The 22,132-nt window shown below is 46.3% G+C and overlaps 10 protein-coding genes across 10 annotated transcripts; 4 read left to right on the forward strand and 6 right to left on the reverse strand.

Annotated features, from left to right (window-relative positions):
- Window positions 1–140: 140 nt before the first annotated feature.
- N7471_001136 (ribosome-recycling factor) lies at window positions 141–1,051 on the reverse strand (the record flags this gene model as incomplete). Its single annotated transcript, XM_057273857.1, has 2 exons — window positions 141–488; window positions 590–1,051. 2 exons carry the CDS (start codon window positions 1,049–1,051, stop codon window positions 141–143), a joined length of 810 nt encoding a protein of 269 aa, XP_057142036.1.
- Window positions 1,052–1,204: 153 nt separating this feature from the next.
- hscA (putative Hsp70 chaperone (HscA)) lies at window positions 1,205–3,766 on the reverse strand. The gene is made up of 7 exons (XM_057273858.1): window positions 3,642–3,766; window positions 3,525–3,575; window positions 3,344–3,470; window positions 3,080–3,245; window positions 2,313–3,020; window positions 1,767–2,247; window positions 1,205–1,708 (listed from the first exon to the last, which is right to left on the reverse strand). The coding sequence occupies exons 1-7, from the start codon at window positions 3,685–3,687 to the stop codon at window positions 1,440–1,442; spliced, it is 1,848 nt and encodes a 615-aa protein (XP_057142037.1). The 5' UTR covers window positions 3,688–3,766; the 3' UTR covers window positions 1,205–1,439.
- Window positions 3,767–4,049: 283 nt separating this feature from the next.
- On the reverse strand, window positions 4,050–4,634 carry N7471_001138 (uncharacterized protein; the record flags this gene model as incomplete). The annotated part of the gene is made up of 2 exons (XM_057273859.1): window positions 4,050–4,483; window positions 4,538–4,634. The coding sequence occupies 2 exons, from the start codon at window positions 4,632–4,634 to the stop codon at window positions 4,050–4,052; spliced, it is 531 nt and encodes a 176-aa protein (XP_057142038.1).
- A 153-nt stretch (window positions 4,635–4,787) lies between these two features.
- On the forward strand, window positions 4,788–8,177 carry N7471_001139 (alanine--tRNA ligase; the record flags this gene model as incomplete). Its single annotated transcript, XM_057273860.1, has 6 exons — window positions 4,788–5,001; window positions 5,089–5,234; window positions 5,299–5,325; window positions 5,396–5,431; window positions 5,496–7,904; window positions 8,004–8,177. The coding sequence occupies 6 exons, from the start codon at window positions 4,788–4,790 to the stop codon at window positions 8,175–8,177; spliced, it is 3,006 nt and encodes a 1,001-aa protein (XP_057142039.1).
- Window positions 8,178–8,391: 214 nt separating this feature from the next.
- cyp3 (putative peptidyl-prolyl cis-trans isomerase) lies at window positions 8,392–9,134 on the reverse strand (the record flags this gene model as incomplete). Its single annotated transcript, XM_057273861.1, has 4 exons — window positions 8,392–8,583; window positions 8,654–8,791; window positions 8,843–8,988; window positions 9,089–9,134. 4 exons carry the CDS (start codon window positions 9,132–9,134, stop codon window positions 8,392–8,394), a joined length of 522 nt encoding a protein of 173 aa, XP_057142040.1.
- A 1,234-nt stretch (window positions 9,135–10,368) lies between these two features.
- Window positions 10,369–11,775, forward strand: N7471_001141 (E3 ubiquitin-protein ligase RNF103; the record flags this gene model as incomplete). The annotated part of the gene is made up of 2 exons (XM_057273862.1): window positions 10,369–10,523; window positions 10,599–11,775. The coding sequence occupies 2 exons, from the start codon at window positions 10,369–10,371 to the stop codon at window positions 11,773–11,775; spliced, it is 1,332 nt and encodes a 443-aa protein (XP_057142041.1).
- Window positions 11,776–12,442: 667 nt separating this feature from the next.
- On the reverse strand, window positions 12,443–13,867 carry N7471_001142 (DUF3844 domain-containing protein; the record flags this gene model as incomplete). Its single annotated transcript, XM_057273863.1, has 4 exons — window positions 12,443–13,030; window positions 13,100–13,243; window positions 13,303–13,481; window positions 13,534–13,867. 4 exons carry the CDS (start codon window positions 13,865–13,867, stop codon window positions 12,443–12,445), a joined length of 1,245 nt encoding a protein of 414 aa, XP_057142042.1.
- A 451-nt stretch (window positions 13,868–14,318) lies between these two features.
- N7471_001143 (uncharacterized protein) lies at window positions 14,319–16,010 on the forward strand. The gene is made up of 4 exons (XM_057273864.1): window positions 14,319–14,555; window positions 14,620–14,933; window positions 14,984–15,119; window positions 15,170–16,010. The coding sequence occupies exons 1-4, from the start codon at window positions 14,425–14,427 to the stop codon at window positions 15,798–15,800; spliced, it is 1,212 nt and encodes a 403-aa protein (XP_057142043.1). The 5' UTR covers window positions 14,319–14,424; the 3' UTR covers window positions 15,801–16,010.
- Window positions 16,011–16,955: 945 nt separating this feature from the next.
- N7471_001144 (cyclin-dependent protein kinase regulatory subunit CKS1) lies at window positions 16,956–18,058 on the reverse strand (the record flags this gene model as incomplete). Its single annotated transcript, XM_057273865.1, has 6 exons — window positions 16,956–16,992; window positions 17,055–17,113; window positions 17,167–17,311; window positions 17,363–17,511; window positions 17,594–17,600; window positions 18,039–18,058. 6 exons carry the CDS (start codon window positions 18,056–18,058, stop codon window positions 16,956–16,958), a joined length of 417 nt encoding a protein of 138 aa, XP_057142044.1.
- A 119-nt stretch (window positions 18,059–18,177) lies between these two features.
- Window positions 18,178–20,269, forward strand: N7471_001145 (bromodomain-containing protein; the record flags this gene model as incomplete). The annotated part of the gene is made up of 6 exons (XM_057273866.1): window positions 18,178–18,422; window positions 18,613–18,797; window positions 18,849–19,110; window positions 19,174–19,672; window positions 19,751–19,819; window positions 19,869–20,269. The coding sequence occupies exons 1-6, from the start codon at window positions 18,345–18,347 to the stop codon at window positions 20,267–20,269; spliced, it is 1,494 nt and encodes a 497-aa protein (XP_057142045.1). The 5' UTR covers window positions 18,178–18,344.
- Window positions 20,270–22,132: the final 1,863 nt, after the last annotated feature.

Raw genomic sequence — 22,132 nt, forward strand, 5'->3', positions numbered from 1 at the left:
ATTTTCCTATATTCTCCCCATATCTTCCCCAATTATGCCTATGGCCTCTACCTAGATTTACAAAGTCTTATTTTACAAACGCCCATTGCCATAGACTATGGTTTTTCATAATTTTTCCTTGCCTTTGCCAATTGGGCTTCTTATGCCTGTTCCAATGTCTTCTTGGCCCCTTCGAATGCATCCTTCACCTCCTTTTGGCCCTGGTCTGTAACCTTCTCCATCTGATCGTGAGCTTTGCGCACGTCATCTGGCCGAGCTAGTTTCTTCTTCTGCATATCCTGGAGACGTTTATGCATGGCACCCCTAGAGTCACGTACTACACCGGCAGCCTTTTCGAATGCTTGCTTGGCAGCTTGGACGTTCTTGTCCCGGGATTCTTTTGTAGGTGGTGGGATAGGAATGTTAAGCTGGAGGGCGTTGTGAGGATCGGGCTGTGGGGTCAAGGAAAGGTTTGAGGAGACGATCGCTGAAGTAAGAGGTTTCAAATGCTGCTCAAAATGTATTAGAGTTAGTTCGTTGGGACAGCAATAGAAGGCTCACGCCCCAGCAAGGAAAGAAAAATCGGAGTGGTCGAGCATCATGAACTTACATCCTCTTCGGCCGCCAATAGAGTAACCATGCGTCCTCCCTTGGGCACAACCTGCGCCAGATCTCCTAATTTGATCGAATCTTTGCTGTCTTTGCTCAGCTGGACTCTCAAGCTTTCTAGGACTGCGGTATTGAACCGCCCTCCTGCACGAAGCTTGGACAGATCATCTTTTAGCCGAGCAACAGCCGTGGAAATGCCATTGTGTAATTGTGAAAGATCAAAGGGATCTTCGGAAGGAGCACTAGAGCTTTCCTCTGGCTCAGATGCAGAAGCAGAAGCTTTCTTGGCCTTGTCCTTTTTTTTGTATAAGGCAGGCGAACTGGCAAACTCACGCCGGTTCAGAGGAACGGCGCGCTGGGCTCGGGGTAGGAGACATAAAGGCCGAAACGCTTGAGTCCCTTGAGGGTGTGCAACAAGACGAGGGCAAGAGGAGCGAATTGATTGGGTTATAATACGTTGCATGGTGGAAGCGATTGTTGTAAAAAGTTATAAGTGGAGGCGCACAGTTCAAGAAGTCTCTCTCACGTTACCCGCCCTTCCGCCTCGTGGCCAAAAGAACACACATATTACCATGTCGAACTACCAAGTATTCCCAATTATTACAATGAGAGGAGATCATCACAATGTCATTAAATTGCAGATGGCGAACTTCGTCTACAAAAAACAAAACAAATCATACTTTTCAAGAAAAGAAAACTGCGCCCAAGTTGCCCGGCTTCATAAACAAAGCGTGACAGAGACCAACTCTGCCCAAGGTCTACATGGTGCAGATTCCCTGAGAAGTAGAGTCCCGGGAAAGAGGAAAATTCGTTGGCCATAAGTCTATGTTCATGTCTTCCCATGTATGCATTTACCGTGTGGCCATAGCCTTGGTGATCAGACGCTTGAGAGCAAGCTCCTTCTTCTTGAGGTCCTCGGGAGTGGAGTCCTCAACCTCGAGCTGGGCCATGGCGTCGCTGAGGGCGGACTCAATACGCTCCTTGTTGCCGCGCTTGAGCTTCATGGACATGCCAGGGTCGGAGACAATCTCCTCAACACGGGAGATGTAAGACTCGAGCTGCTGGCGAGACTCGAAGCGCTTGGTGAAAGCCTCATCGCTAGTCTTGAACTTGGCAGCATCTACAAATTGTTGAGTCAGTATATAGTCAAAAGATTACAGTCAGCAGGAGAAACATACCGTCAACCATCTGGTCGATCTCGGAGCTGGAAAGCTTGCCGACAGCGTTGGAGATGGTGATGTTGGCAGTGCGGCCAGAGGTCTTCTCAGTGGCGGTGACCTTCAGGATACCGTTGACGTCAACCTCGAAGACACACTCGAGAGCGGCCTCACCGGCACGCATGGGAGGAAGGGGAGCAAGAGTGAACTCGCCCAGGGAGGTGTTGTCAGCACAGTTGGTACGCTCACCCTGGTAGACGGGGAACTGAACAGTGCTCTGGTTGTCGACAACAGTGGTGAAGGTGCGCTTCTTGATAGTGGGGACAGTCTGGCCACGGTTGACAACGGGGGCGAAGATGTTGCCCTCCATGGCAACACCAAGGGAAAGAGGAACAACGTCAAGAAGGAGCAGGTCGGCGGTCTCGGCCGAGGTGGCCTTGCCGGAGAGGATACCGGCCTGAACGGCAGCACCGTAGGCAACAGCCTCATCGGGGTTGATGCTCTATAGAAAGAAAAAGATAAGTAACTGGTGTTGACGTTAGATCAAGTAGTGCTGTTTTGTCTTACCTTCTCGAGCTTCTTGCCATCGAAGAAGTCGCTCAGGAGCTTCTGGATACGAGGAATACGGGTGGAGCCACCAACGAGGACGATCTCGTCAACCTTGTTCTTAGGCATGCCAGAGTCCTTGAGGACCTGCTGGACGGGGTCGAGGGTGCCAGAGAAAGCCTTGGCGTTAAGGTCCTCGAAACGGGCACGGGTGATAGAGGAGTTGAGGTCCTCACCGTCGAAGAGAGAGTCAATCTCGACAGTGGTCTGGGTAGCGTTGGACAGGGTACGCTTAGCACGCTCGCAAGCAGTGCGGAGACGACGGAGAGCACGAGCATCACCGGAGAGATCCTTGCCAGTCTTGCGCTGGAACTCCTTCTTGAAGTGCTCAAGGAGGTTAGTATCGAAATCCTGACCACCAAGGTGAGTGTCACCAGCGGTGGCCTTAACAGTGAAGACACCACCCTGGATGTTCAGCAGGGACACATCGAAGGTACCACCACCGAGATCGTAGATGAGGACGTTGCGCTCCTTCTCAGACTTGCCGGCGCCGAGACCGTAGGCGATAGCGGCAGCAGTAGGCTCGTTGATAATACGGAGGACGTTCAGGCCAGCGATGGCACCGGCATCCTTGGTGGCCTGACGCTGGTTGTCGTTGAAGTAGGCGGGCACGGTGATGACAGCCTTCTCAACCTTCTTGCCGAGCTTGATCTCAGCGACCTCTTTCATCTGTTCTCAACCAGTCAGCAAACAAATCCCACAAATATGAAGTATATATTTTGCCATACCTTCATGAGGACCATGGAGGAGATCTCCTGGGGAGAGAAGATCTTGGTCTCGTTAAGGTACTCAACCTGGACAACGGGGTTGCCACCCTGGTCGATGACCTTGAAGGGCCAGGACTCGACATCCTTCTTGACGATGGGGTCCTCGAAGCGGCGACCGATCAGACGCCTGTTCCATTTGAGTCAGAACGAATTTGGAATTGTGGAGAATGCGCATATCTCGAATTGATAGGCTGCGCAAGATTTTTTATTTTTTTTCCAACTCACTTGATATCGAAGACAGTGTTGGCAGGGTTCATGGCGGCCTGGTTCTTGGCGGCATCACCAATCAGACGCTCCTTGTCGGTGAAAGAGACGAAGGAGGGGGTAGTGTAGCTACCCTGGTCGTTGGCAACTGATCAAATAGTCAGTATTTGAGAGAAAGATCGAAATTTTGGGGAAAGCGTACTGATCTCGACATTAGTGCCCTCGTAGTTGGCAACGCAAGAGTAGGTAGTGCCTATAGAAAAACAAAAAAAAGGCAATTAGCAGCTGTGCGATCGAATTTAGTAGAGCAAAAACACACCAAGATCGATGCCGACGGCACCGTCGTAAACCTCAGAATCGGCCATTATGAAATTTTAGATGTGATTTTGAGGGAGGGATGGGAAGAGGGATGGTGGGGGAGAGAGGAAATTTTTTTTTATCAAGCCGAGTGCATATTTAGTCGGAGCCACACAAAAAACCAGAAAATTTTTCGGGAGCGGTGAGTCACGTGGTTCCGGTTATCTTCAATACTCATACCGTGTATATTACATACTAAATACATATGTACTACGTCCCCAAAATAGTTAGTTAATAGTCAGTTAACTAAATGCAAAGTACTACAATGTACATCAAATGCACATTATATACGTTTGAATACCCAAAAGGTACACAATTATACAATTATACACTTCGCTAATCCTTATTACCCATATTGCACTTCAGAACTTCAACTATCAATATCCATTGGATCATCATATAAATCTTCCCTAACTTTGTTCTCTCTAGCTCGTGCTCGAGATTCAAGAATTGCCCTTCGAACATTATCTTTTTCCTTGGGAACCGTGAGGGAAGCTGGTTCCGTATAAAGAACAAGTTCTTTCCCTGAGGGTATCGAGTCGGATAGAACGGATTGAGGGACTGAGAGGACTTTCTCCGCGAATGGTAAAAACACCAAACCAGGAGAGTCGGCTTCCATTAATTCTTGATCCAGGTTGTAAATGTAAGTCGTATGCTTGGTGTCATCCAAGATCATTGCATCGTTTGGGGAAGAAAGCTTTTGGTTATGTTGGGTATGTTGGTGATCAATGTAGTCATGTTGATGCTGGTTATGCTGAATATGCCCCTTGGGTTTGGCCCGAGCGGAGATTGGCACGCTATTATCTACAAATATGTTAACTTGACAACTTCCACAACTTTTCAAGTTCAATTGCCTACCTATTCGTAGGTGTCCAAATCTCTTCGTTAACGGTTGCGCGCCATCGGGGTCAGCTTCGGCCGGGCGCTTCTTCCCGTGACCTTCCTCACCCGCCATCCACACTTTCTATCTGTCTCTCTCTCTCTCTCTCTCTCTCTCTCCCTCTCTCTCGAGTATTTGGAAGTGCGTGATAATATAAAAAAAAGGGGGGGGGGAAGAAGTGGTTGAATTAAGTGCACAGATCCGGGGTCAAGTTCATTTCGTTGCTCGATGCGGGTTTCTGGGGTGGTGACGAACGGGGAACGGGCTTTGACTCATCTCTTTCGCAGAAATCAACCCAGAACATTCTCCCTTTGTTTTGTTCGCTCCCTGTCAACCAAACCTCCCACATTCGACAGGATGAGTTCTCTAGGTTCGGAATGGACTGCTCAGCGAGTCCGAGACACATTTTTAGATTATTTTAAACAAAATGGCCATACATTCGGTACGTTGAGCCCATTTTTTTTTTTCCCGCCTACCCCTCCACCCCCGCCAACGACATGGACTGACCTGAAGTAATTCTTGTATACAGTCCCTTCTTCCCCTGTCGCTCCTCTATCGGATCCAACTCTTCTTTTCACCAATGCGGGAATGAACCAGTTCAAGTCCATCTTCCTGGGCACTGTTGACGCCTCGTCGGACTTTGGAAAGATGAAGCGCGCAACGAACTCGCAAAAGGTATTGGATATTTCACTATCACCAAAATATCCGACTTGGAACTGTTGCTGATACAATTAAATAGTGCCTCCGTGCCGGTGGAAAACATAACGTGGGTGTGCCTTGTAAAACCCTAGAGGGCTCTGAAGAGGGGCTTTGGTACACTGACTGACCTGACACAGGATCTGGATGATGTTGGCAAGGATAGTTATCACCATGTCAGTGTTTAAACCCTACCCGCTTGCTATCATTCACCGGAAGAAGTGCTGACCAAGTCTCTAGACCTTCTTTGAGATGCTCGGCAACTGGAGTTTTGGCGACTACTTCAAGAAAGAAGCTATCACTTATTCGTGGACCCTATTGACGGAGGTCTACGGGCTAGATCCCGATCGCCTCTACGTTACTTACTTTGAAGGTAATGAAGCGGGTGGATTGGAACCGGATCTGGAAGCCAAAGAGCTATGGAAATCGGTGGGCGTTCCTGAATCTCACATTCTTCCTGGAGATATGAAAGACAACTTCTGGGAAATGGGTGATCAAGGCCCATGTGGACCTTGCAGTGAAGTGCACTATGATCGGATCGGTGGGCGCAACGCTGCTCATCTCGTCAATGAAGACGACCCAAATGTGCTGGAAATCTGGAACAACGTCTTCATCCAATATAACCGCGAGTCGGATAGCTCCTTGAGATCCCTTCCCAACAAACACGTTGACACCGGAATGGGCTTCGAAAGACTAGTGTCCATTCTCCAGGACAAACCTTCCAACTACGATACCGATGTCTTCACTCCGATCTTCCAGGCTATCCAGAATACCACTGGGGCCCGGGAATACCGCGGCCACTTTGGCGCCGATGATGCCGATGGAATTGACACCGCCTACCGTGTTGTTGCAGACCACGTGCGGACTTTGATGTTCGCTATCTCGGATGGTGTCATTCCCAACAACGAGGGCCGTGGCTATGTGATTCGCCGTGTCCTACGCCGAGGAGCTCGGTATGCCCGGAAATATTTCCAGGTCGATATTGGGAATTTCTTCGCTAAGCTAGTGCCGACTGTTGTGGATCAATTGGGTGAAATGTTCCCTGAACTCAAGCGCAAGCAGCAAGATGTCATCGAAATCTTGGACGAGGAAGAGTTATCATTTGCCAAGACCTTGGATAGAGGTGAGCGGCAATTTGAGCAATACGCCCAACAGGCCAAAGTTAAGGGCACCGATATGCTCCATGGTGCCGATGTTTGGAGACTGTACGACACCTTTGGCTTCCCTGTTGACCTGACTCGAATCATGGCCGAGGAACGTGGTCTCCGCATTGATGATGTCGAGTTTGAAGAGGCTCGCTTGAAGGCGAAGGAAGCCAGCAAGGGTCAGAAGAAGGCTGCCGAGAACACAGTTAAGCTTGATGTCCACGACCTAGGCAAGCTGGAGAAAATGAACGACGTACAAAAAACGGATGATTCGCCTAAATTTGGCCGAGGTAACATCACTTCTCACGTCAAGGCTATCTACCACGGGAAAGCTTTCCACAATAGCACTGACGATGTTCCTGAGGGGGCACAGCTTGGCGTCATTCTCGACTGCACGAACTTCTATGCCGAACAGGGTGGTCAGGAAAATGATACAGGGAAAATCATCATTGACGGACAAGCGGAGCTTGAAGTTGGCGATGTACAGTCTTACGCCGGATACGTTCTACACACCGGCTTCATGAAATACGGATCATTCACTGTCGGAAATTCTGTCATTTGCGAGTACGATGAACTCCGACGCTGGCCCATCCGGAATAACCATACCGGAACACATATCCTGAATTTTGCACTGAAGGAAATCCTAGGCGATGGTGTTGATCAGAAGGGTTCCCTGGTGGCCGCCGAGAAGCTTCGATTTGACTTCTCCCACAAGAGCGCAATCTCTGACGCCGAGCTCGAGAAGATCGAAGCCAAGGCAACTGATTATATTCGACAGAACTGTGCTGTTTACTCTCAAGAACTTCCGCTCGCCACTGCCCAGCAAATTTCCGGTGTTCGGGCCGTATTCGGCGAGACTTACCCCGATCCTGTTCGTGTTGTCTCTGTCGGTGTGGAATTAGAGGAAATCCTAAAGAATGTCAAAGATCCCCGTTGGCAAGAAGTCAGCATTGAGTTCTGCGGAGGAACTCATGTGCAGAAGACAGGCGATATCAAGGATTTGATCATCCTGGAGGAGAATGGCATTGCCAAGGGAATTCGACGAATTATTGCCGTCACTGGTGAGGATGCACATGAGGTGCAGAGAGTTGCCGAGGAATTCGGACAGCGCCTTGATCGGCTCAACGCATTGCCTCTGGGTTCCAAAAAGGAGCAGGAGGCTAAGCAAGTCCAGGTGGATCTCAACCAGCTTGCAATCTCCGCCGTCCAAAAGGCCAAGTTCCGCGAACGTTTTGCCAAGATCAATAAGCAGGTCCTCGATGGCCAAAAAGCCCAACAAAAACTGGAATCGAAGAAAGCGGTCGACACTATCACCTCCTATTTCGAGGCTCCTGAAAATAAAGACAAGTCGTGGCTTGTGGTCCAGCTTCCGATTTCTGCCAATGCCAAGGCTGTCAGTGAATCTCTCAACCATGTCAAGTCTAAGATGCAGGGCAAGAGTGTCTATCTTTTGGCGGCCGACTCTGAACAAGGTCGGGTTTCACACGGATGTTACATTTCTCAGGTGAGTAACAGGACATATCAGTCTTACCCTTCATGGATTTGGGGAAAACAGATGGTGAAATATTACTACTTATGGATTCTTATACTGATTTGGACATAGGAACTGAGTGACCAAGGTGCTTCGGCAAGTGACTGGGCAGCCGTCGTCTCTGGCACCGTGGGAGGAAAAGCAGGAGGAAAGGGGCCTACTTCCATTGGTAACGGTACCAACGCTGACAAGGTCGAGGAGGCTATCTCACTGGCTGCGGATTATCTGAATAAGTTCAAGCTCTAAACCTGAGGACAGGATTCTGTGAACACTTTTTTTTTGGTTCGGAGGTATCACGTCTGTGCCGATCACTATGAAGTATCAAAAAAGTTCCTGGTTACTAAAGCCATATGAAATTGATATATCTCCATGATTCAAAGTCTTTTCCTGCATTGTTTGGAGCTATGGATTTGTAGGACATGGCTGTTTCCTGGATATCAGCCCATTTGTGTAGTTGTTATTACATCTCTCCACATTGTACAATCGTTACATCTTGGTTGGGCTTGTCTTTAGTGGTACGGGTGTGTTCAAGCATCTTAACGATATCCATCCCATCAATCACCCGGCCGAAGACCACATGCTTGTTGTTCAAGAATGGTGTGGCCGTAGTTGTTATAAAGAATTGGCAACCATTGGTGTTTGGGCCCGAATTCTGTTGCTGTTAGTGAAAAGTCCTTTCTAGGTAGACAAGCCCCCCCAAGTCTCGAGGTGTTCAGACTTACAGCCATACTTAATAAACCGGGACGGTCATGTGTGAGGGTGAAATTTTCATCGGCAAATTTCGAGGTGCCGTAGATGGTACATGACCCAGTCCCATCGCCATTGATGAAATCTCCACCCTGGATCATGAAATCTTTGATCTGCAGCGAGCATTAGTTTCACATCGATATCTAAGGAGCTTTATCACATGCCACTCGATGGAATTTGCTCCCCTTGTAGCCCTGGGGCTGTCCCTTGGGGTTCTTGCTCTCGCCGGTGCAGAATTGGCGGAAATTCTCTGCGGTTCGTGGGGTGACATTGGCAAACAACTCCATTTTCACTCGACCTAGAGATTCGCCTGTATGGGATTATATTACTTAGCAGAGTTCGCCATGTCGTCAGGTTACTCAGGTGTCTATGCCACCAGAGCTGATATGCAAATAGCGAAACCGACTTACCTCCAAGGGCAATATCAAAGAATACCACTGGATTAGGTTCGTCCATAGTGAGACTTGGGGGGCGGGGAGTGCAGATGTGGAGAAGGAAGTTTGCATTTAGATAGATCTCTGATGTCCCTCGCAGGTGAACCAGGGGTTTCGGGAATTACGGAGCGGTGTAGCGGCCATGTGAGACTTTATATTGACCACCTTTTCTAGGATATATATGATTATATATTGTAGTAGGTCTTTCTTCTTTCACTTTAGAACTAGTAGGAAGTAAGGTAATTGGGCTTTTTAGATGGAGGACTATATACTACAGAACTACCTTACTATATCAACATTTCTTACCTAGGTACAATTTGGTTTAAAATTATAAGAATTCTAAGCATCTTTAAAAACCGATGAATTGATATAGATTTCATCAATTACAATGCACTTGAGGCTATTTGTTTATAAATTGGTGGGGTTACTAAATATTACATATCATACGTATACATACATATGTAGTACCTAAACCAGCTGTATTTACAGTACCAGATAGTCGCCGGCCATTTTATGTCCGTTAAAGGTGGCTAAGCAGTAAAAATATGCAATACCCAACAATTTATTTACAAATAAATAAAAGAAAAAGAAGAGAGGGGGAAAAAAGGAGGCAGGTAAATAGCCCTGCTCTCATCCCCTGTGCATGTATTCAGAAGTACCTTACACCTCTGATTCAGTTCTAAACCCCTGTCAATCAGAGGTATCCGAGACTTTAACAGTACGAAGTCCCGTGATTCATAACCTCAGGCGTCAGACTCCGCATGCATCCTTAAATCAACCAGGAGCCTGGCCTCCATCCTGCCCTGATCCACTCTCTCTCCATCTCTCTATCTCTCTATCTTCCTTTCTCTTTTTCTCTCTGTCCCTCTATCTCTCTTCACCTCTGCCCAGGTTTCTTCTGGTCTTGCTACTGATAATGATATGAGATCGACCCTCGGCATTCACCTTCTCTTCGCAGGAAGTTCTGTGTGTTCTGCTTACGGTTGATCATCCATGACAGGCCATCAAGTTTAATCTCCAAATATTGAGTCTATCGCATGGGGTAAATACTCCTGGATCGTTTCTATCCACCTTCTGCTCGCCTCGGACTTAATCTGCTGGAGTCTAGCCCGAAATTTACATACAGGGTTGCCCTGTACACACAACTCAAGGCATGAAGGATCGACCTTGGGGCAACTGAGACTCCAACAATAATCGAGTGACCGCGTTCCGAGTGGGATCAGTGCGGTCATTTTCATATCACATTTCTAGTCGGAATGTCTTCAACACCAACATCAGCCTCTAGCAGTGCTGCCACCACTACTGCTAGTAGCGGCGGAGAGGGTTCGGGTTCGGGTTCGAATAATGCTACAAGCTCACCTTTATTATTCTTCGTCGCTCTTGGGTTTGGTGTTGTGTTCACAAATCTATGGTATGTCGCTTCATATGCCCTCTGTCCAGGCCAGCCTTCCAGCATTTCAGGTATGGCATCTGACGGTCATCGCAGGATCATTGTTGGAGTCAAATACTGCTTTCGATATAACCAACGCAACCGTCAGCTCCGCAGTGAGGAAGTAGGAGAGCCCATAGACTTGGTCACCATGCCACGAGCTCATCGCAGGAGAAGGGAGAAAAGGCTAATGACGATGGATGAAGTCAACGGGCGGTTTCCACTTGTCAAGTACAAAGTGTGGAGATCATCTCGGGCCAACCAGGGTCTTTCAACAGAAGGAGGTATCACAGCTCCGAATAGCAGACCACAGAGCCTAAAAGATGAAAGTGATATCATGGCGACAGCGGTTGGGGTTCACACGGCTGCAAATTTACCCCCCACCAAGAGCCATGGACGGGTGGATTCCAATGATACATCACAAACTCCCATTCAAGACCTACAAGATGACCCTCCAGTGCAGACTTCGGAGGAGAAGGGCCCTACAGTATCTGGGATGCCTTCTACTCAGCAATCCACTGGTGCAGGTATCCAGAAAGAGAAATGGCAGCATTCTTTGACCAATGAAAACATGAACATTGATCTTGAGGACCATGATGATGGTGCCTACATTCGTAATGCTGTTCCTGCTGATCTTCTGCCCAACCCTGGCGATTCTTGCGCGATTTGCCTAGACATCATCGAGGACGATGATGATATCCGGGGACTTGCATGTGGACATGCTTTCCATGCCTCATGTGTCGACCCCTGGCTGACTAGCAGAAGGGCATGTTGCCCTCTGTGCAAGGCCGATTACTATATCCCCAAACCCCGTGCCCAGACTGAAGCACAGTCTGTCACAGATCGCCAGGGCCGTCGTACAGCCTCGACCCACCCGGATGCAATTCTCAGACCTCCTCGAGTTGCTTGGAACGGTGGCAGGGCAAATGGATTCCGGGTCCAGATGGGATTGCCTAGCCGAATATTTCAATCGACATCTCCAGAGGAAAGAGACATATCGCCAACTCGAGAACAGGATGTGCGGAGTGGGCATGACCAGCTTTGGGACCCAGTCCATGCCTCGGGTTCTTCGGGTCAGTCCACGTGGTCTCGATTCATTCCCACTCGACTCCGCCAGATTTCCTTCCATTTGCCCTCGTCAAGAAGACCACCACCTGCAGTTGGGACTTCGCCTGTGGATCCGCTGCCTTCGGAAGGACGCACACCTCGTCAAGTCGAAGCTGGTACCACATGATACATCTTTGACTATCCTTTTTCATACCCCTTCACGATTTGACTAATCTTCAAAATCACTTTCATGCCGTGACCACATCTGGAATGTTGGCTGGAGTTTTTCCTTGTTTATTATGACTTGATATGTGTAATTTATCGATTTCTGCGCAACTTGGACTGGGGCGCATGTGAATCATGGGGAACCTTCATTCTTTCAGCTGGTGATTCACGAATTGTCTTTTGTCTCCCTTTTACCTTATTTTATGCCATGAGGAAGTTTGTCCTATGGTGGTACTGGCAGACACAGTGTTTCTCAGCCGATTCTTGGTCCATTTAGCGGGCTGAATGGGTTGTGTATTGGTTGAATATCTATATATCTCTTAGTGCGCAACACCATAGTACATACATAGTACTGTTTTGTACATGCCATACAATATATTCTTTTGATATAGTCGAGTGCCCCCTAAAATAGTTTGCGCCACCTTACATGTATGTACTGCTGCATTAAACCAGAAGTTTGCCCTTGATGCAGTGTAGGGAGTAATCAGAAACGAAGTAAAGCAAAATTTGCTTAGATGTTGAGGGATAAATGAGGTAAAGAACATGAAGCCCTGCCCCCTAAAAAGACGGCAAAAGGGGAAAAAATAAAAGAAAAACACACCCTAACACCTATACAGCTTTCCATATGCTCACATCTGAGACTTGGGACCTCCTACACCAGCACTAATGACACTGGGTAACTCCTGTGAGCCCATACTGAAAATCATTCCAATCGCACTACCAACCAGAACGATGGCAAGCAGACTGACGCCCGCAACGAGGAAGAAAGGTGAGCTGATGTCTCTTTTCTGGCAAGCCGGCCCACCCCACTGAACTGTCTTGGTGGTGCCATCGCTATTCCGAACAACACTTTGCTTGCATTGGCATGCATAACAATTGCCCGTAGTTCCCTCAACACCCGAGCCGTATTTCAGATAGCAAGAACCGTGTCCGGAGCAGTCATTGGTAGATTCAGCACACGAGGAGTTTGAAGAATGACAGACAGGCGCTAGGGTTGACTGCAGCGCAGAATTCTGCATCGACCTCCTGAAGGCATTATGTTGGGTGACTGGTGCCGATGATTGCTTCGCGCCTCGGCGGATGAGTCCTTCTGAGTTAACACCAGCGGGTAGAACCACGGTCGTGATTTCCCGGTTGCTGGTCGACGATATTTTAGCTAGGTGAAGAAGCAATGTCTCTAGGCGCTTGGTTCCAAGAAGAGAATCACCAGAGGCATTCTGCAATTGGTGACGTGGAATCAGAAATCATTCAAATCATTCACTAGTCAGGTAGGGGAAACTCGATACCTTAAAGGACAACTTCAAAGCTGAGTCCTTGTGATCCTTGCTTATCCAGGATTCCACCGAATCAACTAGTGTAAGGAAGTCACGGGCAAGCATATCAGACCCATCAGCAAACATGGGGTCCCTAGATAGGCATTCCTTAGGAGTCTGGTATAATTTAAAGATTAGCGAGGGAACCTGAAAATCGTTAGAGATGGCTTTGCTACCTGGGATGTCGATGATGCAGCCCTGATAGCATCGTTGTGGTATGTACAGATTTGTCCACGGTCCCCTTTCGGAGTGGGGCTGCTTTGGATAAATGATTCCAGGAGATCAAATCCAATAAAGGGAGAGGAAATTTGAGGAATATGAAGATGGTTTGGTTGGGCTTTTTGCATGACTAGGGCTGCAGGGACATTAGCTAAAGTTTCCAGACAAGTGAGTCCGCTTCCACTTACCAACTTCCTGGTCGATCCCTTCCAGAATAAATATGCTTTTCTTAAGAGCAATCCCCTCAGTAGCTCCCCCAAACAGAGTGAGATCATCCCGAGCAAAATGATTCAAGCGGTTCACAGTGTCTGCATCCACCATTCCGAGGACCGATGCTACAGAGGACTTCATGCGAAGCTCCAAGACAAGCCGGGCCTCAGCTTCTGATATTGTTTGTTGTTGGGTATTAGCAGTTGGGGAGGTTGCAGTCTTGGGAGGAAACGTGAAGATTGTAGCATCCAGTGCATTTGCTTGCAATGCACCTGTTAATGCCAGGGCAAGGAAGGCGGATACCCAGCGCATATTGCTAGAATCGGGAGGGCCGGAGGTAAAGCAAGACTATTTTGGCAGACGTGACGATGCCCACATCAAGATTCTCCTCTGGCGGTATCTGGAGTTTTGTTGGATACAACAGCGAGGAGTCAAGGACAGAATACCATTTGGCTACGGACGACTTGGGGGCATCCGATAAGATATCACTAAGCTATCACGTGGTCTAGTATTTAGTATTAGTATGTACGTTCGTACCTTGTGTGCTCAACCAAATATTACCGGTACATGCAATGTCCAATGTCATCAATTTCTAGCCCAAGAGTTTGCTCTGGTAGTAATACTATTCATTCTGGGAGATCATCATATGTACCTATATGTATGTAGTAGTTACGTGTATGGTAGGCCGCCGATGCTGCAACACCGCAATGTTACATAATCCACCAAACCGCCGAGCCCTTCGCCGTTGACAAACTCGCAACACAAATCCTCGTGCATATCAGGCTTCAAGTATTCTGTCCATTCCTTTTTTTTTTTTCAAATTGAGATGATACTCTAGTGAGAATCATTGCAGGGATTGGCTTTTCCCAATGCTCTGGCTCAGGTATCTGCTTCGAAGTCCTCACGCACGCTCGTCTCTTTTCAGTTCTACACACGCTCGTTCCAACTTCTCGAAACCGCAAAATGTGCGACATGTGAGGTTTAGACGGCCTTGGATTAGGTAAGGAGCCCCCTTTGAAGCCAAATCAAGGGCTCTTTGGTCAGACTGACGTAGAATCTCACAGGTCGTTCATATCAAAAGGTCTCCTGTACGGCACCGCATTCCACCTCTGGAGCACCTTCGTGCTGATACGATTTGATGACGATACCGACGATGCTGATCTACCTCCCGTGGCCAACCTAGAGGAGACAGCCCCGCGTCAAACCTCCTTGGGAAGCGGCGAAATCACCGGGAAAGAGGTCGAAAACGAGGGAGTGCTGTTCATACCGCTTGCCTGGTCCCGTTTGCAACAAGGCGAGCTATACACTACATCAGATCCAGAGTGGCAAGAATTTGTGAAGTTATCCAAGGATCGGAAGAAGCTTCAGAAGCTTAGGGGTGAGAAATCGATTCAATCCCCGCTCAAGATCGTTCGCTTACGAGTTTAGATGAACTCGCCACAATCGTTTTAGATAATGCGGGGAGGCAGATGTCACAGATACTCGGGGAGCCTCTCTCCCTCACAGGATTCTGGCTTGTCCATCAGTTTCCAAACCGTGCCCCTCCTGGATATGTGCGATCGGGGTATGTACTGCTAATATCTAAAGAGCTTGTCTTATACTGACAGTAGGCAGGGTGGAGATTAAAAACAACAGTATATCGTGGGTTGCAAAGCCGATGGACCCCGAGATAGGTGACAGGTTACAGAACTTCATGAAACCAGTTCATGTTGCTCTAGCAATCAGAGATGCGTATCTGGTACTATTACTAAGGCAACTGGATCGTTTCAGGAAACCCGCAGGGGAGCCGCTGGATGCCTTTGATTTGTTAAATGATTCTTCTGCCTGGCCTGGTGACAAGAGAGGGAACTGGGTTGGACAAAATGATCAATCTAAGCTACAACCACCCCTGACCGACGGGCTCAAGGAAAATATGCCCCCTAATACTGAGAATTCCAACTATCACCCATCCTCCCTTATATCTTTATTACAGCGGCTACCGTTACCAGACCTCGGCCCGGGGTCGGATCTGCACTTGGCATCACAGGCATTCAAATTACGATTGAACCACGAACGGGCCCAAATACCAGGGTCTGCTCGCCGCGGAGCCTTCTTTATCGCGGGCCCAGTTGGGTTGAAGGGACCTAATGGGTTTTGTCGATTTGAGGTGAAAGGCGAGTATGATCCAGCCAAGCGTGAATGGCGAACAGTGGAAATGACGCTGAAGGATCTGAACATGAGGAGACAGAAGGCATTAGGAAGTTGATCACATATACCCTGGGATTTTAAGGGGTTTTCATCTCAAGGGCCAAGCCATATATGTCTCCCTTCAGGTTCACGGAATGTGTGTTGAGCTCAATATTCACCTTGCCCTCTGTATGAATATCATGTACATACATGTTTTCCGCAGTGATTTAAGGAATCACCACAAATTCAATATGCATAAGCAGCCATGGCTATAAGGGTTATTAACATACTGTGCCCGTGTCTCGCCCAGATGTGGATATCTAAAGTACTAGGAGGCCCGCCTCTTCGATGCAAACAAAGACGACCGAACCCGGGCTTAAATGGCCTTTTCAAGAAGTTATTTACAATATGCATATATATTCTATATTAGTGCTGAGACGTTGTAGTACCTATAGTACCCTGTATTATACTTAATCAGCTCAAGAGATCCTCTTTTCAGTCACTACCTAGTACAATACACCATGTTCTTCGAGTGTGATAAATTAGATGCGCAGCCAAAAATGCCATGCGGCCAACTAGCAAAAGTTGCAGGCAGCGTGGGAATGAATGAGAGAGCCTTGGAAGAAGTTACTTGATTTGCTAACCATAAGCGAAATACCTAGGGAGGCAACTAAAGCTGGAAACCAAATGACTAACGACATCAAGTGGATGGTCCAGGTATTCAGCTATCTGTCCATCCCCTTTGTAGATACTTGGTTTGTTTTCCCTTTAGATTGACTAGAGGGACCAAGCAGAGGTCCATGTCTCGCCCACAGCATTCTTCAATGTAGGATGACTTGACTGGGATGATATTTCAAGATTCTCACATCAAGTTAGGGGAGTGGGGAAACTCGACATAATTAGCAGCCTCACCACTGTCTAGTAGGGAGAATGACTGGCCAAAAAACGCGATTTAAGGGTCACGCTAGAACAGTCCAGGTGTCTGTGATAAGACAGACATTGGTCTTCCATATGGTATAACAGATAGAGAGAGAGCCTGGTCTAGCGTGTCAATGAAAATGGCGGGCAAGGAGAAAATGAAACTTGGTCTCATTCCAGAACTTCAATTATGAAGCTTTTGTGGACGCTAATGAGCAATATTGCGAACGCGTGTGCCTGCCATGAACGAAAATAAAGGGATGTCTTCTCAACTGCTCATATTTTCCAAGCACAACGCCGCCAATCAATGGCTAACCTATTGTTGCAGAGGGGGTTGGTAGTTAAGAGGGCGCCTACACGACGGTTAGTGATACATCCAAGGGAGTAGTTAGGGAGTAGTTCGCAAATAACTGACTTGAACAATAAGATGTGAGGTTCAGGTTCATGCACCTCATAATGCTCCCATCCCAAGCTCTGCGCGCACGTTGTTAGAACCCATGCACATCTTCAAGTTATGTTCAACATACTTGTGTAATACCCAGGGCTCGCCATTCCTCCTCCCAAAGCAATTTCAGAGTCCCCTTAGAGCTGTCAAAGTAGTCCGTGGGAATTTTTTTGAGCATATTCTTTGGGAGCTGCACATGGCGGTACTCGAATTTGTCATCGTTGTATCTATATGGAGGAGTCAATGGAGAGTCTACCGCACTGGTATGGGGTCCTCACCTTGCCGAGTAGTGAATAGAGTCCACAAATTCATCAAGCTTCTCGCGCTCCGTCTCCAAGAGGAGACGGGGCTTTTTGTTGCGCCTAGCTGGGTCGATGTCCATTGGGATAGTGGAATGGGAAGGAATGGCAGTATGAAGATCTGTCGGCTATACAGATTATCAATATCAGTCTGTTCCGTGTGTTCAAGCAACAAGGCCAGTAGATAAGTAGCTTGAGGATGCGACTCACAATGTGGCTGAATGATTATCGCATGTAGCGACAACTGCAAACGTACGCTCGCAGGGCTCTTGTAGGGGCCCTAAGGTTGTATAAGATGATCTGATATCGAGAAATCAAAGGTACCGGGGATGAGGTTCAGGTGAGAATAAGAGTGTGACGCGATAGAGAAAATAGTAGGTGTGAGTTGTCGAAACAACAATCACCGGACTTGTTTTGCGGGACTCGGGAAAATAGTGGGGGAGGGAAACAACCAATGGGTGCCTCAGGTGTCAATCCAATCGCCGCTGATTTTATCACGTGATCGTGGTTAATACATACAGAGTACTAGATGAATACAGTACGAAATTGGTACCAAAGTTACATTGTGGTAAAAGCCGGTATGCTGTATTTGCACTTCAATGTTGTTTTGACATGACATGTACGGAATACATGCGGACTCCGTACAAACATTTACTAGTAGTTGATACCTGTCATTATGGTTCCATTCTGTATTATATAATACCCGTAGACCCACCAGTCTTACCTAAGGCGGGATGACTCCGTCCACGGGTGGACGCGTCTGCAACACGTCTGAGACGAGGAATGTCTATGCGGATATCTCCCTTTGCCATACTCTATCACTACTTGTAATTCTTTCAATCAATTTGACCCTTTGTTTATTAAATCTGTATTTCCAGTCCCCCTGTTCTTCAGTCACAAATTACTATCTTCAATGTGTGACTTGACTCGCGATTTGGGACGTTATCAGAACTAATCCGAGATGACCTCAAAACGACGGGCGGCTGCCGCAGCTTCCCCAGATATGAAGTTTCGTAGAACGAAACGCCGAAAGGTTTCCGTAAGTATCAATTTATTACATTAATACATCCATGGATATCGATTGGCCCTTGACACTCGAATGGAGGCCACTCGCAGTTCGACCTACACTGTTCATGTCTAATTACTGTCCTATGTCGTTGCTTTGCTTTGCGCATATAGATCGAATCACATGTTTCAATCGCTAATTCAAGCTGCGGTGCGTGTGATAGGACGATGATCTCATTATTCCCGAAGAGTCCAATCGTGCGTCGTCGCATCTAGACTCAGAGCCACCAGGGGAAGCAGATCGAACCGCGGAGTCGCAGGCCGAGTCCGAGGCAGATTTTCAAGGTGATAGTCTCCAGACTGCACAGGACAAGATTATGTCGGAGTTGACCCGGCTCAAGGATTCTGAGTAGGTATCACTGATCCCGATCCTTTTCTTAAGGCTGATGCCCCGAACTAGTGGCCAGGAGGTTTCTTACCCGTTTATTGGGAAACCAGACCGGAATCTGTACCGGGATTATTATGAGATCATTCAACATCCCGTGTCCTTACGAAGCATTCAAAAGAGAGTTCGTGGTACAGACAGTAGGAAGAATTTATCCAAAACCACCGCATATCCTACATGGCAGTCCTTTGAAGAGGAGGTCAGCTATGTATGGCGAAATGCTAGAGAGTATAACGAAGACGGCAGCGATATCGCTATTCTCGCGGGAGTTTTGGAGGTAGGCTTATACCGCGACGGTCTTGCCACCTGTCCCCTTCGGCATGCTGACATTGGAGCCTAGGATCACTTCCACCGACGGGTTGCCGAAGCCAAAAAGCTTGTTCCGAATCCCCTTGAGGTAGATGCAACCCCCGAGATGTCTCGCGTGAAATTGAAAGTGGGCACTGCTGTGCCTCCAATAGCGCAGAGGTTAACCTTGAAAATGCCTGGGCAGAGCTCCGATACACTATCCAAAAACGATGGACAACCCTCCGATGTCACATTCAATAACGAATTCCAAGGCCATAAGCAAAATATTGCCGGGGCTGGATTATCAAGTGAAGAAATCAGTAGATCTCCTCGAGGAAGGTCTCTTAGGGGGCAACTTGACAGTCCCAGGTCGAGCACCACAAACACACCATCTGGCTCAGAGGAACAACATAACAGTTCCATGAGTGCGCAAGGCTTACTGAGCTCGGTGACCAACGCAACCACTCTGGCAATGTCCACTTCGCAAAATCCCCCCAATGCGTCGTTTGATGTCTCTTCGGATGTCACTCGACATTCATCTTCGGCTTCAGGTACGTTAGGCTTAGTAGACATTTTGTCGCCTGGCGAGAGAGTTGATCGGCTTCCGGCCTTTGCTGACCCCTTGTTAGCCCATGCTCCCTACCAGCCGCATTTTGGTTCATCGCCTATAGATTCGCTTCTGAGGCGATCAGGCCAAGGTTTGACTCCCGTTGAGAATTACAGGACTTCCAGCTAACTAAAAACCAGACCCAAGGATGGCTTTGATTCGCAATGTTCGAATTCTTACACATGCCTCTTTGTCGTTGGAACCGGACTTCTGCCTAGATGTCCCGCCTTCGTCACTTGTTTCGCAACAGAATATCACAGTCCATCTTCCTCCGTCGCATAATATACTAACGGTCAGGCCTCGTTTAGCGGCTAGTACTTCCCAGCGACAAGTAAAAATTGTTACGCTCATGGGTATGCAGCATCTTCACTCATCTGGTGATGCAACTACACTTTCATATGATATTCATCTGCACCCTGGCATGACAAAGGTTGATTTGGAAGCTATTGCTGGGCCGGCTAGAGGAGTCCCAAAATCTGGCCCCCCTGGGTCAGATGTTGATTATGAACGTGTTACTCTATTCTTTAATCTGCTACGTTAATAGTTATGTCAAATAAATCAAAGGTTATATATAGAAAAGTCCATTTCACAAATTAAGCCCTTCCCCGCCTTTTTCTGCCGTCTACATAACAAACTGAGAATGAGGAGAAACCTATAAAAACAGGTGAGAAAGGCTACGGACCCAGCATTTGGACTAGTAACACAAATCGACTAGCGACTTCGGGTATGTCCGCCGCTGGCCGCTATTATCAATTAACCGACCCTTACATTTTTTACCAAAATTACAGACCCTCGCAAACGAAGGTCCGCCACCCATACATATATAGTACGGATCACCCAATTAGCACATTTTTTATATATTATATACTTCAACCACCATTTACTACCTTACAACATAGCAATTTAATTAATTAAAAATAATAGATAAATCAATTAGCCATTTTACTACTATAATATAAAAACAATTTAATCCCGCCGGCCTTTTTTAGCTCTTCTATACTTCCTAATTTCGATTAATACCTTCTTCCACTTCCGCTTCATCTTTTCTTAATCGGCCTTCTCACTTAATTTATATTCTTTGTACTTTATCTCTTTAACCTAGGTGGAATTAATAATACTAGTGATTTATATATAACTGCGATAATTATTATATCTAGTATGGCGTGCCCCTATAATAGCCTAACCAAATTCCCGCTATAGCTAGAGAGCTAACGTAGCCTACGCTTTAATACCCTTTGTAAGCTTTACTGGCCCTTCTTTAAAACGCTAAGTGGTAGGACCGTACTAATTAAGACGATAGCTAATTCTTCGAATTCTCTTAGCTATTTTATAGTGCTAAATTCGGTATTTTAAAGGCTAGTTAATAGGGTATCTAACTAGGGTAAATTACTATAGTATAGATCGCACGACTCTAATTCATTAGTAATAAGCTTAAATATATACGGCTGGAAGGTTTTTTTGTCTAATTTCGCTAAATAAGTATAGGAATTCATCCTTCGAGAATTTAGGAGGTTACAGGGGTTAATTGTAGGAAGGAAAAACAAGATAAAATGTAAGAAGGCAAAGAGATTTAAAAGGTGGTATTTTTAATTGAAGTGTATTCAATATAGAGATGTCCTATATGTTAGAAAGATTATTATCTCGGTGGTTATGGCCTATCATATTTAATATGTTACATATAATAAAAATGGATAATAATATTTAAATATGTTACATATAATATGGATATTAATATTGTATATAGTTAAGTTTAATGCTCCTAATAAAATGTAAGTGATTTAGTATATAACTATATAATGCATTTTAAATCTACTATTATAACGATAAGACATTTAATTAGATCTATCTAGATCTATTTTTAAAAGAGATAAATAAGACTATAACTACCGAGATAATAATTTTTTAGAATATAGTTAATATCTTCTTTATATTAAATATACTTTAATTAACTAAATATAACATTTTTATGTCTTTACTTTCTTACCTTTTATCTTTAGTTTTTCCTTCCTACTATCTAACCCCTATAACCTAGAGGTTATAAGCCCGGCTTATTTTTTTATACTAGTATTACCTTATTAATCTAGTAATTACTTATTTTTAACTTTTATATATAGAAATATGCTTTTTCTTTCTATATAAATCCTTCTCTATAATAATTAATCCTTTTCGAACTGCCGAACTACGACTAACTATATACTTTAATAGTAAGGTATATAATATTATAGCCTCTCTTAAAAAAGTATAAATTCTAAAATTATATAGCTTAGAAAATTACTCTATCTAGTATATTAGAGTAAAAGCTATTTTAATTAAGGAAGATTTAGTAGGAGCTATTTATTAAGCACCTACTATAAGTAATAAAAATAATAGAGCCCTCTCTATTATTAAATTACTATATAATAAC

This window comes from Penicillium samsonianum, assembly GCF_028829775.1.
Source record: "Penicillium samsonianum strain IBT 33392 chromosome Unknown utg000001l_segment0_segment0, whole genome shotgun sequence".
NCBI classification, from domain to species: domain Eukaryota; kingdom Fungi; phylum Ascomycota; class Eurotiomycetes; order Eurotiales; family Aspergillaceae; genus Penicillium; species Penicillium samsonianum.

What these genes read in the sequence shown, in the direction of transcription:
- hscA (XM_057273858.1), bottom strand. Translation starts at nt 3,687, where the DNA reads ATGGCCGATTCTGAGGTTTACGACGGTGCCGTCGGCATCGATCTTG. An exon ending in AACACTGTCTTCGATATCAA is followed by an intron (nt 3,246 to 3,343) that starts GTGAGTTGGAAA and finishes CAAATGGAACAG; the next exon opens with GCGTCTGATCGGTCGCCGCT. An exon ending in CCTCCATGGTCCTCATGAAG is followed by an intron (nt 3,021 to 3,079) that starts GTATGGCAAAAT and finishes GGTTGAGAACAG; the next exon opens with ATGAAAGAGGTCGCTGAGAT.
- N7471_001143 (XM_057273864.1), top strand. Translation starts at nt 14,425, where the DNA reads ATGCTCTGGCTCAGGTATCTGCTTCGAAGTCCTCACGCACGCTCGTCT. An exon ending in TTTAGACGGCCTTGGATTAG is followed by an intron (nt 14,556 to 14,619) that starts GTAAGGAGCCCC and finishes AGAATCTCACAG; the next exon opens with GTCGTTCATATCAAAAGGTC. An exon ending in CCTGGATATGTGCGATCGGG is followed by an intron (nt 15,120 to 15,169) that starts GTATGTACTGCT and finishes GACAGTAGGCAG; the next exon opens with GGTGGAGATTAAAAACAACA.